The sequence below is a fragment of the Mixophyes fleayi genome, chromosome 2 (assembly GCF_038048845.1).
Source record: "Mixophyes fleayi isolate aMixFle1 chromosome 2, aMixFle1.hap1, whole genome shotgun sequence".
NCBI lineage: Eukaryota > Metazoa > Chordata > Amphibia > Anura > Limnodynastidae > Mixophyes > Mixophyes fleayi.
In genome coordinates, this window is record NC_134403.1 from 82,482,406 (window position 1) to 82,503,582 (window position 21,177).

At 39.3% G+C, this 21,177-nt stretch overlaps 1 protein-coding gene across 2 annotated transcripts in view; it reads right to left on the reverse strand.

Moving 5' to 3' along the window:
- Window positions 1-4,654: 4,654 nt before the first annotated feature.
- The window catches only part of SHMT2 (serine hydroxymethyltransferase 2), a 39,074-nt gene continuing 22,551 nt past the window's right edge, over window positions 4,655-21,177 (reverse strand). For both annotated transcript variants that reach the window (XM_075199405.1, XM_075199406.1), the window contains exons 7-12: window positions 18,505-18,644; window positions 13,313-13,478; window positions 10,231-10,330; window positions 9,381-9,536; window positions 6,104-6,211; window positions 4,655-5,085 (exon numbers count right to left, since the gene is read on the reverse strand). In XM_075199405.1, the coding sequence (XP_075055506.1) occupies window positions 4,958-5,085; window positions 6,104-6,211; window positions 9,381-9,536; window positions 10,231-10,330; window positions 13,313-13,478; window positions 18,505-18,644 (798 nt within the window). In that variant the 3' untranslated portion in view covers window positions 4,655-4,957. The remainder of the gene's footprint in view (window positions 5,086-6,103; window positions 6,212-9,380; window positions 9,537-10,230; window positions 10,331-13,312; window positions 13,479-18,504; window positions 18,645-21,177) is intronic.

Here is a 21,177-nt window from a genome sequence, read left to right on the forward strand (position 1 = left end):
ATGCCCTCTCCTGGGAAGACCTATAACTGTCTTCCAGCAGTTTCAATTTGTAGACTTAAGCATTTGGAAATGCCCTAAAAACCCTTCCCAGACGGACTAGCAGCAACAATTGCTTCTCTAAGGTCAGTGTGGATGTCTACTTTCCTTGGCATGGTGTCAACACAGACCTGAAAATTCCAGACTAAACCACCAAAGATACTGCTTTTTTTTTTTTTGTCATCCATCATTCAATAATGAAGTGCACTCCATTAGCAGCACCTGGCTCAAATTATCTTTACCAATATGGTAGTAGTAATGGTAAAATCACTTACAGATTACCACCACAGGATTTTTATAAAATTTTAGGACCGCCAACTAGATAATTGTGATGTTTTTCCCAAGATGTAAAAACTTATTTACAAAAATAAAAGGCATATACTTTTTTCCCCCACAACAGGTGTGTTTTACAGTGGCATAAATAAATGTGTACGTGTATATGTTGTAGTAACTCCATTAAGTTAAGTTTTGTTTTACCACAAGACACTCCCATAAGTCTCCCTATTTCCGGCAATATTATATTCAGTGTAAACTGGCTATAATAGGAGCCAACTTCTATCCTACCACCCAACCAGAAGATACGTAGCATATTGTGGACCTGGCTCCAACTCTAATGCCTGTCATCCGTAACTTTTGAAAACCTTTTTACAATCTTAGTAAAACCCATTTTTTTTTTTGCATTATATTTTCTCTCTACCTGGGTGTACTAACACTATGTGGATTGTAAATGTAGGATTCACAGCTCAAACCCATTTTGGAAAAATTCTGAGTTTCTGAACATATTTAACAGTGGAAATTTTGTCCATTCCTACACAAGTACAAGGGGCAGGTATGTACTATAGGCATCACATTTTTTCCTGACCCTTTGTACAGCAATTGTGCTCAATTTACAGACCGTATATAACTGCTCAAATTATATGTACATAATAGAAAAAAGTTGTACTCTATAAGATTTGACAAAGTCTTAAGAGCTAATTCAGACTTTAATAATGTCTCATTATATTTAGCATTGTTTCCTTTTAGGCTAGTGCTGTAAAGATGCTGGCTAATGAGTCATACTATACAGGCCAACGAGTTAAGGGGAACATTGTATAACGCTCTCCTCAGCTGAACATTTCTGCCATAAGCGATCCATACCTTTCTCCACATAGAATACCTATGATGTACAAGTTATCAAGAGTTTTCAGAAAAATTACAAGAATAAATTGTCAGCCAAGTTTCCTTTGGTCACAAAATGTACCCCACAGGTGCCCACTGCCTGATCCATTGCTCAAAACAAAGCAGCGATAATGCTGGGATTAATTCTAAATTGAGAGCTAGATACAGGCTACAATTATCACTTCCTATTTTAATTCAGTTTGTGACATTTTGTGTGTCCACATAAATGCAGAGATGCCTGGTCTTCAAAAATGAGGGCGTTCTAGATTGCAACATTAGATCTCAATGTGAAGTTTGGCCTTTCTTCGGAGTAATATTAGCTATCTTTGCATACCAATATTAAATGGTCTTCGATGTCCCTAAGAGCTTCCTGGACGCTTTTTTTTTTTTTTTAACAGTAACTTCCGTCAAAAAATTTCCATGCAAAGTTTCTCACAGCCGTGCCGGAGGCAGCTCCTGCAGATATTTAGGGAATTGAATCTGCCCCTTAGTATTACGATTTTTTTTTTAGATTTAGGAACCCCGTCAGTGTCTCACAAGTAAAATCATTACGGCTATAGGTCCTCTTTTAGACATAGTAGTAAATCTAGCAAGATGGTGCGATTCTTTTTTACCGGGGCAAAATTATGCTGCCTTGTACACAGTGGGCGAGAGGAGATGGAAGATGTCGAATAGATTAATAAGAGGGCGCGTATAAGAAAACACCTTCAATACCCATATTTTACCTTTCTGAAAATTGTTCTATCGATGATTTGGAATATATATATCTATCTATATCTATATATCTATCTATATCTATATCTATCTGTTTATATTGGATTCTATATTAGGATGTTCTGACTCAGAGATACATTTCTGTCATGTTTCTTTTAGTTACCATATGTAAGATTTTGTACTTTGGGTTTCCTTTGTATGTTTCAACAAAAACATTTCAAACATTTTTTTTTTTTTTTTTTTAACAAAAGGAGACCCTTTCAGTGTTAAAGTAAAGCTGCACAATATTTGCACACTATAAAGCAGCTTTTCCTATATGCAAAACATGCATTACAACATGGTGCACACAGGTGTAAAATTTGCCCTTAATGTATAGGCTTTAGCAGCAAACCACTGAACACTGCCTTCTATGAAGACAGGCATCAGCCTGGACCCCTTCACTCGCAGAGCACCCTGAAAACCTCTATTTCCACGGACAAGCTCCTCATTCCATACGCCGTTATCCACTGAATGCCTCCTGTGACATCACCGATTCGTAGACCGTAATAATTTAATACAAGAACACAACAGAAATATCAATACTTACACTACAGTCTACGAACAGTATTATTTCATTCACATACTACACAAAAATATGTAAAAAGGGGAGGACAGGATTCATTGACTCCCTGCATTTGTATTGGAAATGGTTTTAATGGGTTAAAGAGAACTCATCCAACACTAAGATCTAGGATCTAATAGAGCTGCTCCAGTGAGGTCTGGAAATTACACACAGCTTCTGTTAATATACCTGAACTATACAGGAAGACTTCAGTCAGAATTAAGAGACCCAGCATGTAATTAAGAAATTGTAGCTCAGACACAGCTGTGCAACACGACAGGAAGGAAAACAAAACCTTGGACTAAATTAACAAATATAAATTCATATCGTCATAAGAGTATTATTTCCCACTGGAAGCAAGGAGATACCACAGTTCAACATTACAATGTGGACTAATCTTTCCTTGGGCAAACACCCATTAAGCTGGGCCAAGCAAAATACTGCCGTACTCCTTCAGCAAAAGGGGTTAATAAACACAGAATTGTGTATGTCACCCCAGGCAGTGAGCAGATGGGAATATTACGCCAATACCCAGTCTCATTTCATTACATTTACTCCGTTTGTTTGTTAATCGATTCTAATTTGACCGCCGGGATCGTTTAAAAAAACAAAAACGCGAGGAGTCTAGTTCCCAAGCTGTTGCCTGCTCCTTCCATGGACGAAACACAGCCACTGCCGCAGGGCAAATACAATTTCATCTAACAAATTGAATTTGCTTTGTGATAATAGTTCTCTGGCTGTGATGGGAAGTTAAGGCTGTGAGCCCTGTGTGAGGGAGACAGACATTGTCACAAGCTGTGACACCAAACAGAACCACCACCTAAAACACACCTTCCAAAGCGCATGCTGCCCAGTCTGTGATAAATACTCTATGAAGTGCAAATTCATCTTTTGTGGTGCCAAAGCACATGGGTTTGCAAAGGAGCAGACGTTTGTAACGGCTTTTGGAAATTGAATGCTGTATGGACTACTGCATTTCACATTTTGCACTTTCCAGCTGCACTTGGTGGAGAAGTGCATTAATAGATGCACTTTACTCAAATAAAAATAAAATAAAAAATGAAAGTTTAACATAAGGACACGGGTGATTCTGAAGGGGAAGGTGACTGGACTTTGATGTGACATTTACACCTTTGGACAGTGCGCCTTTCTTATTTTTGCCAGTCTGTGATCTTGAGAATAGCCTCTGTAAAATAGAAGTACGTCTAGGTGTACAGAGTAGACATTCGTCTTCAAATGTGCTGCGAGAACCATTAATTACAACTGATGCAAAACAGCACCACTGTGTAGTGTGAATCAACTGATTTGTTAGCGAGGTCTATGGCGTTTTAAAGAATGTTCATTCTGATTTTACAGAAGATGGGCATTGCAGGCAGTCTGCACCAAATTGCATTTGAAAACATGTAAATACCCTAGATTGCATTACAATACACAGTATGTGCATATTGAGTCTATATAGTCAGTCTTCATGATATAAGCCTTGCATATAATCTGGAATGCAGCAGTTATTTCTCCAACTTCACTAAGATCCATTACATTTATTCTTTTTGTATCAGTCTTCAAGGCCGATTATATAACTGCAGGTATGGGATCCCCTACACGGAAACCTACCACTTAGAAATTACAGACAACCAAAAAAAATAAACAATTTCTGCTGCTTAGCAATAATGTAAAACACAGACAATCACCAAGTGTCTCCACCTACAGGTCACTGTGAGGAGCACTGCTATCATACAAGGTAACGAGGAAAGACAATTTTGGAGGAAATGTGAGAAAACACAGAGGGGATTTTTGAAGTGTAACTTAGCAGATTTTAAACACAGTGCTGCAAATTGAGGAGAAATCTATTATTCAGAATACTCCAAGCCCAACACATTACAGATAGTAGATATCAAACCTGAATATCATGTCCTATGCGCCTCAACAAAATTGAACAGCGCAGATCTGATACAGTATATTTACACAATACACAAAACGTACGTTCAATAATTGTTCTTGAATAGAAAACGTGAAAAATAAGCAAAGATGCCTTGCCACTTTCGCCAACGAAAAGGTAGCAAAAAGTTTGGTTGTATCCAAAATTTGGCACATTTTATCATGTTGTAATTGAACAGTAGAAGGGAAGATGGGAACGCAGCAACGCACTGGATGTTATTGCTTTTATTGACAGTCACTAGAGTCTACAGATATCACCAACACATTGACTGCTGATGCTATATATACAGTCCTCAGATTCCTTAACCTGGCTCTCATATGGCAAAGCGACAGTCTACAATCATGGTGGAAGAGGCTGCACCACAGAGCATAAAGGAGTGGAAAGTCTAATGAATGGAAAGTCTTCTGAAGAATTAGTAACTAAATGGAAAGCATGTTTAAAGTAAAGAGAAAGGACAGGAGATGACAGAGTGCAGTATGGAGCAGACTTCTTCTCATGAGCTAGACAAGTATCTAACGTTCCTCGAATCCTGGCATAGGGAAGACACGGGCAAATTTCTCTACACGCTGACGGAGAGCTGCAATTCGCTGCACTGTGTCCTGGTCTTCTAGGAGGAAATTCTTGAAGTCTTGGAGCTTGGCTAAACAAAATAAATAAAAAAAAAATGATTTCCAACCGTACAAAATGTGTCGTATGTACAGAAAGATTCATAGCTTACTTTAATTAAACATCAAACTAAACTAGTCCATTACACACATTAACTACATATATTTTCAGGGTTAAAGCGTCAGGGGGAAAAAAAAAAAAAAAAAAAAAAATATATATTGTGGAATTTTCTTTTGCATTATTAAATTAATGGGATTAAGAACATTTAAACCATTTTAATAATCTCCAGATCACACGTGAAACTGGATTCAGACTCTGCGTCAATGAAGGTTTTGCTTCCCACAGAAGAATGTTATTTTATATGAGGAAGTAGCTTCCAGTGAAATGCAGAAACACAGACCACTGGCTGCACAGATTTGTTTAGTTTGCCTCGAGAAGCATCCATTTACATTGTACATTTTAAAAATCATTCTCAGACAAGCCCCAGGCAACCCCAGAACATATACAAATAAAACCGATAGCAAAAGCGCTAAACAAATTTAAAAATACATAGGGAATGGGAAGTTGTTGCTCGCAAACCAGTAAGGGCGGAGAGTATGAATACTGGGACCATCAGGGCTGTATGAGGACACCGGCCTCGGACAATTCTGAATGATTGATTTTGCAATCAGAATCATGGGAAGAGCAAGTTACTGCACAATGCAAGTTCCGACTATCAATGTACAATCTCTATAGCCCCAACAAAGAGTTCTGCATTATATTTTGGCAACATCTTTAGAATGGGATTTTTTTTTTTACAACATTTTTGTGGCAACTTAAATGGGACCCTGAACTGTTTTTATAAAATGCACCGAGCTTTTAAAGAATCTCCTTTTTGTAAGTTTTAATCAAAATCTGTAGACTGGGGTTATGTGTAGCCAAAGTTTGTTGGTAGGTTGATCTAGAGAGCCACGTATTTCCATAAAGAGATCAGAATCTAACCAACAAGTTTCCCCTTATTGCTAAACTGGATTCACTAAAACGTAGTTTACAGATCTGGGATCCGCACTCACCTGTCTTGTTCTTCACATCAAGCCCAATTTGGATACCTTCATCAATAAAATCAACCACTTTTTCAAAGTCCGCCTCTCTGAAATTGCGGGATGTGAGAGCAGGGGCACCTGCAAGAAAAAAACAAAAAAAAGAAATAAACAAAAAAAAAAAAAACAAAAAACAACATGACAATTTTACACAGATAAAAATAAAAATACTGGCATAAATAGAGAAGGGATGTCCTACATAACTTAAAATGTCAACTATCTGGTACACCGCATTTGCTATATTTGCGCCACCAGAAGAATAAATGTGCATCTATAATCTGTAATAAAAAGCATAATGAAATATCACACTTTTACTTTTGTGTGGGACTTGCTGTCGTTTCTGAACCTTGTGACTGACTTTCTAATCTCTTCGCTCTGTTAAAAATGAATATATGGAAATGAAAACAGAATTTGGAAAGACTTTGAGAGGTCCAGACTGCTGCCCTCATCCATCGCGGGCTCTGAACGATACTGCTGGAACATTATACCAATTCGCTGCAGGACTTTCTTTCATTGTTTATTGATTGAACAAGGCCCTTGTGGATGCTTCCTGCATCTACACAACCTAATGCTAGATCAATTCTTCTACTGACCTGATCTTCACTTCATTTTCAAGGTCAACATCACAAGATATTTTTTACATTTTGATATAGTGCCATAATATGTTTCATCTTTAAAAACAATATTCCCTTACTATATGCACTTTGTTTAGCTTCTATCACTAATACAATTTGTTTACAACATAAAGTTAAACAAAACAATAGGCAAATATCCAAGTCTAGGGGAACAAACTTGATACATTCTTGATACATGCATTTGCAGTTTGCTAACCATTCTAGAATGGAATACAAATAGAATCCACAAAATGTTTTTCCCAACCCAGAGGATGAGTTGCCACCTTTCGGGAGAAATGAGAAAACAGTGCAAATATGTCCAGAGTTTCACGACTTCTTTTTTTTAAAATGTACCCACGTGATAGTATAGGTTTATCACCTACTCACTAATTCAGCAGACGGAAGATGACTAATATATGCACATATATTTAAATTACCCCCTGCTCCCAAATCTGAGTAAATGTACACCAAGCTATCCCTTATGCATTTAAAAGCTTTAAAATTCTCCCGTCCGATTCACTGTGTTCGTTTTATTTGCTAATAAATTAAATTACATTTTGGAGCTCTATTTAATAGGCAGAGGTACCCTTTGCAGTAATCACACTGCAGATTGAAAACTTTGGGTCTAGACAGAGTCACTCAATTAGATGGGTGGAAGAGGACATTGGATAAATCAGCCAAGCAAGAGACTTCACACACTTTAGGAAGTCTCCAAGGGAAAAAATAAAGATCAGTGCCCTGTTTGTTGGCCTACATTAAGTGGAGAACAAGTGGATGTGAATGGATAACAAAGATCCATTTAATTGAAACAGTTGTCCAAAGCAATGTAGGGCTTAAAAAGCCCATAGAAATCACATCTGCATTAAGCTTACATAGCAATTAGTGTACAATACTAATATACTTAGAGTGAATATGTTGCATGCACAACCATTGCTCCCCACTTGTGAAATGTGAGCGTTTACTCTACATATCAAATTATTTAACTATGAAGTTTGTTTACATCTTCATGTTTCTGCTTGTAGTAAATAAGCATTAGCTCATCTAAAACAACATGCCTATAAAAGGTAAGAGATGTAACACACCCTTACAGTAACAATGACCCTGATGAGTCCATTGTATAACAAAATGCAAAGGGTATGACATCCCTACCAAAAACCTGGTATCAAGTTCACCAGCTTATTAAGTCACCTTTTCATATGGTCTCTGTCTCTATGGAGTCTGTCCACAGCGATCTCCAGGTGCTTTAATATGTATAGATCGTCTAAAGACAACACAATATATAAAACGAAAGTAAACTGGTGCTTGATGCACCGTTTACTACATCCAGAATGCCTGACTCAGTGTCCACATTCTGTTGGTGACTGTACATGCTTTAAATTTAAAGACCAATCTACCGGTTAGCTGTGGGAGACTGTAAATGCTATTTGGATGAACTCAACAATACCTTACGGAACAATCAGGGCCAGATTAACCAGAGGTCTAACTGGGCTACAGCCTAGGGGCCTCGGACATCCACGGGGCCCTTGAAAGTTCTCAGCAGCATTATGGATCAGTGCGGGGGCGTTCCCGGCCCTATCAATGCTGCTGAGCCTGTCACTGTAGTCCATCCGCGGCGCACTGTACGAGATCTCCTCAGTAAGGAGCTTACAGCGTGCCGTGGAAGGACTACAGTGACATGAGAAGGAGGCAAGCACTGGGAGGAAGGGGAGGTGGGTGGCTTACCCGGGGGTGTGGGGGAGATGCTCACGGGGGAATGGGGGCCCCCTTAGACCAGGGGCCTCCAATTCCCTTAATCCGGTCCTGGGAACAATTACAACTATTTTAAGAATATGCTTATTTCACATAAATCCACAGAGGCAACTCAAAGTTCCTTCTAATTTCCAGCCATTAGTTATACACAACAGAATTCAGCCAGATCTATATACTGTATTTTTTAATCCATTTTGTGTGTAAACTCTCCTTAAAGAAACAAATTCAAGAAAATTATTGGTGTGTTTTCATTCCCTAACCGCTTTTACAGGGATCTGTATTCCATATTATTAGTGGTGACATTTATTAATTTTGTTTTTATTAAACAGAAACAGGGTGGGCATGTTTTTAAATCCGCTCTCAAAGAACTACCTGTCCCATGACACCTTGTCCAGTTCCTGGATTTTGTCTACTCTACATTCAAGTTAAGCTCGTACTTTTTGATGTTCTTAAAAAATTCTCTGCACTTGAGCTCAGACAAGACAACAGCCATATACAATCTAGTGAACCCCATAGAAGAATAGTGCTGCCAGAAAATAAAAGGAACAGGACATACATTAAACAGACCTTACAACACTTTTAGATTTATAGGACGATCTGCAATTAATGTTTCAATAGCGTTTTTGTGGAAAAACTATGTACATTAAGATAAGTCGAACAACTTACTTGAGCAGGAGATTTCAGCTTTTTACCTTGTCAAAACAATGTTTCTTATTTACAAAGTTAACTCTTAGTGCCACAGAAAAGATAATTTGCTTAAATGTCATCTCCAACCAGAACAGTAAAAAAAATGAACAATGCTCATATCACCTTACAATAGGTTGTGCTTTCTATGTGGTTTATAGGAATGATCAAAGGACCCAAGGATAAGTAAAACCAGGACTTACCCAGCCGCAGGCCTCCAGGCGTCAGGGCACTCTTATCTCCAGGACATGTGTTCTTGTTGGCGGTAATAGACACAAGTTCTAGCACCCTCTCAGCTCGTGCTCCATCTATACCCTTGGGTCTCAGGTCTACTAACACCAGGTGGTTATCAGTTCCACCTGAAAGAAGAAGACTTCATGCATGATTCAAACTAAACGAAACAATTATTAGTTAACACTATATATGGTCATTACAGGAAATAATTTTTTTTTTTTTTTTTGGGGGGGTCCCCTCTTTATATAGTTACTGAATATTTTTAACAATCTTTCGGAGGTGAATGAAACATTTCATCAAATATCAGGTTTCTATGAACTTCAGGCAATAGAACAAAAATTGCAGATAGAAGATATATATATATATAGATATATATATAGATATATATATATATATATATATATATATATATATATATATATATATATATATATATACATACATATACATACATACATATATACATATATACACATATACACACACACACACACACACACACTATATGTATATATATTATAAACTACCTTTTTAAAATATTTTTTTACCATTACTGTTTTGGTTGAATTAGTAAATGATTTACATATTAATTTGTCAAGAATCAATTATATTGGCCCAATATTCTAAACCATCATACAAACCCAACTGTAGGAGATAAGAGGAAAAACAAACAAAAAAAATACACACAGTATCCTACAAGTGGTAATGTTGAGCTGTTACAGAGCGTAATAAACATGCAGCAATTTGCTCTTTTTTTGAAATGTTAGACATGACTGGGGGGGGGGGGGGGTGGGGATCTAACTTATATGATTACAATACCTGATACAAGTGTGTAGCCCTTCTTCAGTAAGGCGCTTGCCATAGACTTGGCATTTTTTAGGACCTGCACAGCATATTCATGGAACATTGAAGTATTGGCCTGTGGAATCAGAAGATATTTTAGTACATCTCTGTTATCCTTATTATTTAAGTGTATGTAAGTAGATTTTTAGGTACGGAGTACCCAGACCAATGCATTGTGAATGAACAGATATACATATATATCATAGATTGAGGCTAGACTGATCCTAGAAGCCAGGTTGCTAATGTACCTGTAAAAAACAGAGTAATTACTACACTTAATTTGATTTAAATTGTTGCACAGTATCCTGGTTCCCGAATTCTACATTATTTTGTCCACCAATGAATAAAAATAAATAAATGCCAAATTGAAGACAAAAAGGGTAGAGAGAGCTATATTCATGAGAGCTTACAATCTAGTGGAAGAGGGGCAAATGTGACTCACAGTGGAGATTTGGGACATCAATCAAGAATGTACCAGTGCAAGCTATAGAGGATGGAGTAGGGCAAGTTCCAATCAATTCTCAGTGAGCATTTAAAAAGTTTTGAAGGTTGCGGAAGACTGATTAGGTTGTGAATTCCATTGGTGGTAGTCAGCGTATTGATGCTGACTACCCCGACATCAGGATTCCGAAGGGCTGCTTCTCAACCTTCACCGATGACGACTACTCTTCACACAGACTTCAGCCAATGACGAAGTAAGAAGGCGGCTGCACTTGACGTCACTGACCATGCCGATGCGATTATCACTGTTAAGGGGGTAATGGAAGTATGCAGCCATGTAGAAGCCATTGTAAACTACATTGTACATGGCTGCATACTTCCTTTACAGCAATAATCCCGTCGGCATGGTCAATGACGCCAAGTGCAGCCGCCTTCTTACTTCATCGTCATTGGCTGGTCTGTGTGAAGAGGAGTCATCATCGGTGAAGGTGGGGGAAGCAGCCCTTCGGAATCCTGATGTCGGGCTAAGTCTTGTCGGCATAGATATGCCGTACCCCACCCAATTCCATAGGCGGACATCAGCATGGGAGCAGTTTTGCAGGCGGGAGATAGAGGTGCAGGTCAGAGGTAGCTTTAAAGGAAGAAGGTGTTCTTTCTTTTGTTTGTTTTCTTATGAGGCTTAAGATGTATGAAGGAGCATTGAGGGAGAACAATTTGAATTTGGCGCTCAAAAATACGGGGGAGAGAGTGGTGCAGTGGATGAAAAGACAGGAATTTATGTCTTGCGACAGACTGAAGCAAGGACAGATTGGTGTGAGGAATAGGATGTTGCATTAGACAGGGCGGGAGATGAGAGAATTAGACTATATGCAAGCAATACAAGAGATTTCTAGTAATGTTAATAGATTCATTGGGTACGGTGGTTGATTTGCAACTATATTGCTGAGCAGTCACAATTTAATTGACATTATATAAAAATCACTGCTCTACAGTTATTGGTCAGCACGTGTTCCATACACAACAAAACTAACCATTTCACATACAAAAAGTTTATAAAAATAAATAAAAAAATAATGATACTTCTGTCTTGGTTTGGGTACGGTATACCGATTACCACCGTCTGTCTCTACATCGTAAAGCTGTAATTGAGCGAGTATGTACACAAAAGAGGCCGTTTCAAAAAAATTCTTATACCATAGGAGGGCAGAGGAATCTTCAACAGCATACTAGGAGTAAAAGCTGGACACTAGTGATAAGTTACTAGCAATTTCTGAATTTAATGCATTGTAAGGACAGAATACAAAAAAATAGGGAACTTTGCACTGCGATCAATCCCTGTATCATGGTACAAGAGTGCAGGCACAGCTCTTCTACCCCTCACATTCTATTGGCTGGTCTTCCTCTGTCACTTTGTCTGCTGGAGACTACCCCACCCCACCCTCTTGATTAACTTCATATTATTCCAACAGAAACAGAGTGAGTGGAACCACTGATCTTATATCAGTGACCTTCAGCGTTTTGGATGGGGTCTGGGCACAGACCCTTATGAGCGATCCTCTCTCACCAAGTCATCTGAGGCTCCCTTCTTCAGGAGCGCTAAAGCAACCAGTCCACTGGGGGAATCTTCGGCTGACCTTGGGGTAAAGGGGCCCCACCCGAGCCTTGCAGGCGGAGGTGGTCCTGAAGACTCTAGCCACCTAAGAGGCCTTTTGGCTCTGGAGGGCGGGAGGGCCCAAAGATCTCCTTTTCATTTTCCTGGGCCTTTTGCTTCCTGAGGAATGGGGAGGAACAGGGCCCTTTTCCTTTTGGGAAGGGTACAAATATCCAAGCCTCTAGCACAGTCGCAGACAGCACTGGGTGATTTGGAGCACGCACTTCAGGCTTCAATTAAAAAAATAAAAAATAAAAAAATAAAAAAAAACACAACTCAGTAACCTTCAAACTATTCCATCAATTTAATGGGGAAAGAAAACCCAAGCAAATTCAGATAAAATTATGTTACTCAAGTAAATGATAAAAAATAAAAAAATGAGACCTTTGTATTCTATCAGGTGGGTCAAAATTGAGTCACGCTGCTTTTAACATCTGGCTATATTGGTTTTACATGTTAAATCTGAACACTAATGGTAACCACACATGGGCACTGAATGCTGGCACCCAGCTCAAATGACAAAATGGGCATTTCAAACACATGTGGGGCATGATCAGATGACCACCCTCTCATGGATCTCCAACTGGCAAACTACAAATCACAGCATGTCTTGTCATGCTTGGAAAACTGATTATCTAAAAAGACTTCAGAGTTTTAAAGAGAATTAAGAAACTTTCAGTTTTTGGCGTTTTGTAAAAGCAGCCCCATTGTATGCAACTAGCACCTTTACCATTCTAAAGCATGGACTCTCTTAAGCAGACTGATTCATTACAGGTTGGCTGGACAGATTGCACAAAGTCAAACACTCTGTGGGTTATATCAGTTGTATCATTGTGAAAAATTATAAAAAAGGATTTAATAAATATAAAGTTATGGGAGCGTTGAATGAGAAAACGTTTAAAATGCTGGTGAAGAGCAGGAGAGTGACCAACAGGCTGTACATACAATGTAACAGTCAGAACTTACCTGTTTTAATGCAACTGCCACGGCTGCAATTGCATGATTGTGAGGTCCTCCTTGGATTGAAGGAAATACTGAGAAATTAATTTTATCTTCAAAGTTATAATGAATTTCTTTCCCAGTTTTCTTATCCACTGATTTTACTCCTTTCCGGTAAAATATAAGCCCAGACCTGATTTAGAAAACAAGAAAAAAAAAAAAAAAGTTAAGAGACCAAAACCTAAAACTGAAGTTCCACACAGAAGATAACTTGTCACCTCCATGTAAATGTAGTAAGCATAAGAAAAAAAACAAACCAACTACACGCAACAACAAAAGACAGTAAAAAGTTCATATACTGGGGAGAGAGCAAAGCATGCCATCAGTTGGCGTATGTAGACATTTGGCTTCAGAGTCAGGCCTCATACAATGTTATTCGCACCCCTTTAATTCACAGCTGTGCAAAGTATGCCGCCCAGGAATGAACTAACAGTATGTGGCTGGACACAGGGGCTGAGTCAGGTTACTTATGATGCAGGTCAATATATCCATGTAGGAAAGAAATAAAATTGCTTAGAGAACCTAGTGTCAACCTCGCTATAAAAAGGACACATTGACATGCAGTTCCCTAGAATTCAATATTAACAGTACATCTTAAGTAAAAGGGGATTATGTACCCAATATTAAAATCACTTTCTCCGAGGTTGTAATGGGACACAACGTAGGGTTAGGTTTCATCCCACGGACGCAGAGCACTGGAAAAACAGATGACTCGCCCCTTAATCCTACTACTCCACCTTTGTTTACAAGAAGCCCACTTAAGACAAGAAAAAGGAGCAGAGATGAACAGACCCTACTTATTCCTGCTATGGATTAGTACCATTTAGGACAGGCCTGTCCAACCTGCGGCCCTCCAGATGTTGTGAAACTACAAGTCCCAGCATACCCTTCCAGCTATCAACAGGTTGTCTACTGGCAAAGCATGCTGGGGCTTGTAGTTTCACAACATCTGGAGGTCCGCAGGTTGGACAGGCCCGATTTAGGATATTGGGATTTAAGTGGCAAGTATAAAAATAGAAGTAGGGAACGCAGAAGGCTGTATGTCCCAAAGCCATAGAGAAGGAGGGGAGCAGCTGCCTGTAGGATCTGCTTTTTAATATTCAATTGGCAAAATTGCTAACAGCTTCCATGGACCCCCAGCTCTGTACAAGGTCCCACAAAACATTGTGAAACTTTGTAATGCATCAAAGTCATTGCTGCTTGGACTATGCATTATCATCTCAATACATTGCAGGGTACAAGAGGTTTCATTCATGGACTGGTGCTGCAAATGCCCTACTGATGGTTCAGATAAACCATCACTGTGAAACGGTCTGCCTAGAATGTCTGCTCAATCCTTAAAGACAAGTAATGTCAAGGTGCTCAGGACCTGGTAAATAGCTCTGAAAACCAAAATATTGACTAGCAAGATGGACTCCTGAGCTGCCCATTTAACCTCAGCATGTTGGTGAAGGAAAACCAATCCATCATTATCCTAAGCTGGTAGCACGTGACTTACTTGCCACACGGGAACCAAAAAGGGTTTCCCTGCAGTCAGATGCGATATGTCCATTCACCACCTTTAGGGAGGAAAGCAACTTGGGAGATTGCCTCATGTGTTTCTCAAGAAACCTGGGAACACCACAAACATTAATGGTCAGGGATTACTCAAGCCTGTCAATGATCCAGAAGTGCAATTACCAGTAGTGGATCATAAGCTGGAGAAGTAGAAGATCCATCTCCCTGGACTGTCTACATATGGAACAAATAAGACACTGGTGATGATGCAGAAACGCCACCATTGAGGCTGACCTTGGTGAAGGCCCAGGGACCAAATGAAACTGAAAGAGTTTCTGGAAAAGCACAGAGGAAGCAGTATCATATCCAGGGACACCAGAAATGTTCCTTTCCTAATGGCCTGAGTCACCGACTGAAGCAACTCTAACTTGCATTGTTCCTTTGGCAGGAATTTGTTGAGGGCCGATAAATCTATAAGTGGGAAGGGCTCCAGAAAAACTTGGCGCATAAGTCCTGACCCGTTTGAAGTTCCATCACAGATTAGATAACAGCAACACCCAGCACCCTTTGAATAGTAAATTTAAAAGTACTTCTGTTCCCTAGGTCTTCCAAGACAGATTAAAAAAGAGGTTATGATGGAGTCCAAAAAATATTCTGTATGTCCAAATGGTCACTAACACTTCCACAAGCTCCATAATCTTTGAAATACAAAGAACAGACAAGATGCTCGTGTTCAGCAATTAGTTTCCTAATACTCCTACTTTGTTCACTTCAATAAACCAGCACATAAAATGTGAGGACCTCAGGATTAGGATATCACCAGGTTCTTTTATTGCAACAGCTTACGCTTCTTTGCTAAAATGTAGCTGCTGCAGCACCTCTGCTTTGTTATTCTGGAGAAATCCTTCCCGACGCTTGCTATACATCAGGAATGCTGGGAAACTGGCAGAGGGGGATGGAAAAAAAAAAAAAGTGTGCACTTTAATCTGTTGGGGACAGAAAAACAGTAGGACTCTGTACACTTTCGGCACTGGTGTCAGTTTGGGTAGTAAATCTAGTGAGAAGGTCCCCCAGCTCAAACTGACTTCCAGAGCTTTGTCCTCTGAGCCAAATATGTCTCCAACAGGTTTGGATCCAGACCCCAGGGTGCAGTCCTGCAACATTGAGATATGGAACTCTATAAGCTTAGGTGCGACATATTGCCTTTTGGAACTCCCAAAAGGCAACAGACGCTCCAGATTTATTGCAACCCATCTGGTACTACCACTTTCCAGTCCCCATTCTTGAGGCGCAGACGCATACCACCACCAGGCCGTTCTGGCAGCAATATTACACTGTCAACACCGCCACAATTGCAGTCATAATTGATTCCGCTCCGTTTCCCAGTCTTGTCACCTACACCTTTGAAATAGAGCCAGAGCATGTGGTAAGCTCTCACGAGTACAGGCCTTCCTACCATTTGGCTTTTGTTTACCCTTTATGTGCCTGTTTTATGCATGTGCTGTTTTCCCTATTATCCATTGCTGGAATAGTACTGGTTACCTTTTTGTGGCCCACCTACCTAGGGGAAAATCTTAACCTACCATGCGTGTTCCCTTGCCGTTAACACAGAAAGCCTAATGTCAAACTATTATAATGCTTAACATTACTGAGGACTAAAAAAGGAGAAAAAAAAAAAAAAAAAAAAAAAAAAAAATCAGCTATAAAACTGTGCACCTCCCTATCCGTGCCTTACACATTATCTATGTTAGAGGTTGGTGAGCGCATAAGTTCTTGAAACACCGAGCTCATGTGATCATTCACAGCCAATGTACTGAAAGCTGGCAGTTTGTAGAGGTTACAGGATGTACTCAGCATGCTCCGGAGAGTACATAGGATGTTCACATGCTACATATTTAGAGCTCAAAAAAAAAAAATGGCTAACTTTAAGAAGACATGTAAAAAGGTGAATATAAAAGAAACTAAGCTGCTGTATCACGCAGTTACTGCAACATAGGTTTAGATATGTGTTGTCTGTTCAGGTAGCTCTTTAATGGGAAGTTTCATGTAGGGGAGAGGGCCAGTTTACCATTAAGTGACTTTACTGGAAGCGTTACAATGTAGAACAATGTATACTTTGATTAGAGCCTGTAAACAGAACAGCGACAGAACTGTATAGTAGGATCGGACTGTTCTTTTTTTGCCATAATGCACAGAAAAAAAAAAACGAAACACGTTTTAAGAACAGTGGCTTTCATCTTGCAGATCTGTAGAGCAGGGAAAGGGTGAATTAAACCCAGCATGAGGACTGAGGAGTCCTGCTGCTCAGTTTCACACAGTTTCCTACTTCACGCTCCACTCCAGGGTGTGAAGCCGACGGAAGCAAGAAAGGCGCAAAAAACACTCCAGAGATCAGGTAAAAACAGGGGAGGTGAGGGCAGAAGCATGGGTGTGCTGAGACCGGTTTGCTAATTGCCTTGATTGGAAGGAGAAGAGAGTGGTACATAAAAATGCTGCAGAGTTATCACCACTCCGTCAGGATAACATAAGAAACCACAGAGCAGCATACAGCTAAAGGACAAATACTGCTAGGTTTTATTATTAGAACCTACATCTGGCATAATCTAGCAGAGAAAAGATTTACTGTTTACTATTGAAGAAAAATATCTGAATGGATTGCAAAAGAGTACTGTTCAAGGGACCAAGGCTACTATGTGTTTAGTTGTTAGAGATTTTAGTTTAATGTTAAAATATGCAAGGTTCCAAAATGACTGCTACAGTAATACTCCCAGCAGAATAACTGGTCATGTGCTCTGTGTCATGAGATGTTTTTAATCAGTATAAATTAATCCAAGCCAGTATTATCTTGGTAATCATTTAAACTTGATCTACAGCTAACCAGGAATAGGATCTATTATCCGAAAAAACCTTGAAGTCTAAAGCATTTTTTATTTTATTAAAAAAAGGACCCCCATTTTTACGACACTATACCCCGGGGCATTCCCTTCCTCAGCAAGGTTTTAGCAATCAGAATTAGATATGACAACAAAATGTTTCCTCTGTGTGTGTAGAATTAGGAATCAATTTCTATACAGGATTTTGGGGGAATTATTTTGGGAGCATTTTCCATTAAGTAAAATTTCCTAGTCCTCATCCCGAATTTTGGATAAACTCTACTGCTATGTTGGAATAGAACAGAACCTCAAGAAACCAGTTCTCTTGCTAATAATGTACAAAATTCTGTAGTAAAACAGGCTGCTTCCTGTGCTTAGCTAACCCCCAGTAAAATGTATAAATATGTCATTAAAAGGATAACTGCACCCAGAACTGCCACACTCCTTGTCCCTGCATACCAATGTCTTCTTTCAGAAAGGCGACAAGTTGCCAGTGGGAGCAAGAAGGAGCCAGCAGTAGAGGCGCCAGATGTCGGTGGACCAGCCAGACCTTGTGAACACCACAGGTTATTAACCTTTTAGGATGGGGAGTAAATTCCAAAATCTAGATCAGAGCACTGCGTTCCCATAAAATTCAATTGCCTTATAGTGATCACATCAATTTTCGTGTGGTTTTTATTTCATTAGTAAAAATAACCATGTTTTATTCCAGACACATAAGCATACTTGCTCTGTATCATGATTTTACACATAAAACATTTTAGGCACTGGAAACGGCAACAGATTTACCTGGCTCCCCGTAAAGTCTTATGAGTTGTGGTGGTTACAACATCAGAATAATCAAAAGGAGATGGGATAACACCCGCAGCTACAAGACCGCTGATGTGAGCCATATCGGCCAGTAGGTAGGCCTTCACATCATCACACACCTACAGGAGAGAGAGAGAGAGAGACCATCAAACATTTGGACTAAATGCATATCGAAGCCAACTTGTGGCTGCCATGAGGACACAAACTGATCCCTCTTTTAAAGATGCCACTCCAGGGGTCTCAATCTTGTTTAATACTCAGCGGCGCTGCACTGACCAGCATGGGGGAATTTTCCACTATAACAGGGGACCCTATGGGGCATATTCAATTGTTGGCGTTACATGTGCACTATTACCGTCATTACGGTAATACTGCGCGTAAATACAGTTATTACGGTATCTTTAACGTTGGATATCAGCTCGCAGTTCAGGGAGCTGCGAGCTGAAATCCGGCTTATTACAGTAATAATGGTAATACTTTTAACGCCGCGGGACAATCAAACAATTGAATATGCCCCTATGTTTGTAGTCATGTTATAGTGCAAACCACCCCCAGGCTGTCCAGTACCTTGGCTGGTTAAGGATTTGGGCTACACTGCCCATTTTAAAAATATTTTATTATTACAGTATATCATTCATACTATATAGAGATATGTATATAAAAATGGTACATATGTGCAATGCAGTTTTACATAAGCACCACATGACGTTTGACACAAATTGCTTTTGTTAAGTTAAAGAATCGTTAGAGGGCACATCTGTAAGCAATGCATTTTTATTTACATCCGCAGTGTTCTTCCCCAACAGTTAGCTAGGGACAGAGAAATAAGAATGAAAAAATAAATAAATAAATGATGACCCATCAACTGTGCTGAGCATTCTGGGTTTTAAAAAAATATCACAGTGAAAGTTCTGCATTTTCTTGGTGCGTATAACATGGTTAGAAGACAACACTATATTTATATTTAAACTAAAATAGTTTGATAAGTGCAAAATCTAAAATAAAAGATTTACTGCTTCTATTTTTTTGTACCTATTGTATGGTTTCCTCACTCTAGCAGATCTTCTTTAACGTTCATGAGTATGCAACAGACTATAGGACTCCCACTCCTTCCTTGTGCAGAACGCTCTTAGAACACTATTCTCATAACTCTCTTAGTTATGCAGTTTACTGTAAGTTACCAACTACTCTTCTACTATATACAAGACAGGAACCAGCAACTAACAATTATATGCCACCTATCAAGGCTCCGTCTTTCAAACTTTTACCACCAACCGTGAGGGATGTACCCCTTTAGTTGTAATACACTTTCACACTGTGGACACAAAGCCAATGATTAACCAATAATGTATCAACAGCAGTTTGAATGAACTGTAGATATTTGCAGTTTATTACGAGCACAAAACTTGAAACATTGCGCTATGTTTTTCTGAACATTACTTATACTCCATTCACACAGACTAAAAAAAACAGGGTTTTTGCAGGGGCAAGCTCAGACAACCTGGGTCAAGGCTCAGTGTGAAAGTGGGCGAGTGCAAAATCCAGGGTCTGATGACATAGAAGTGGGACTTTTCCAGTGTTATTTCCGTGTTAACAACCCAAGTCTCACAGAACACCTTTGAAAAGTAAAAACCACCAGAGGAGCCAATCAGAGCTCCTCTTTGATGTTGCCAGGGAGACCCAGGCAGACCAGAGTTCAGTATGAATAGGGTCGACCAGGGCAATTCCTGGGCCCAAGGTGCAGCGTGAACAGGGTCTCTGAGCTGGGGTGCTCTGTGATACGGCAAAAACCCAGCTTGAAAAACCCGGGAAATTGCAGGGGTGGCAATGTGAAAGTGGTATAAGTGTTCAATCATGTAAAAGCAATTTGAAATCGTAAATGAGAACATTTGTTTCTACTAAAGAACAGAGTTCAGATCAATTCTACTTCTATACATCAGCTGTAAATTTAGTCCTTATTCAGCCTAGAAAGATTTTAGACTTATCTGGTGTTCCTAGTAAAACCCCTGTGTTTTGTGCTCAGACTGGCAATATTTTGCTTAAAATAGCTAAACATCCTTATTTCAGTCTATGATTTATACCCAAAGGGTCACAAGACAGTGAGAGGCTAACCCAGCCAAGAAGCTGCACCGTCTGTTGTCTTATTCAGAGCAGAAATTCTGCATAGACTGTGCAACAGTATTCAAGCATGGATCAGGTCCCTCAGGTACTCAAGGCAGACAAACACTCTACCATTAGCACTGTGCACATTTTACCGCTATGCTAAAATCAGATTTAGTTAAAAAAAAAAAAAAAAAAAAAAAAAAAACACACACACGAGATGTGGTATATTCTATAATAAATTTAACCAGGAAATAAAAATAAATAAAATTTTGCTTAAAATCACATAGTGAAAAATATAATGCATTCACAATTTAAATATAGTCTGGATTTCTGGGTGTTCTAGAAAGCTAGATTATAGAAGAAATTAGAAATGGTATTCCTGTGGTTATGTGCAGAGGGGTCCTTCAACCCAAATCTCCTCCATACCATCTTTTGTTTTGACAAGGGGCATGGTGTAGAAAGGGGGAAAATGGTTTATATCAAAGCGTTTCATCATAGACACCGTCAAAAGATCCTACCTGACACCACACACAGACACCCCCCGTGTAT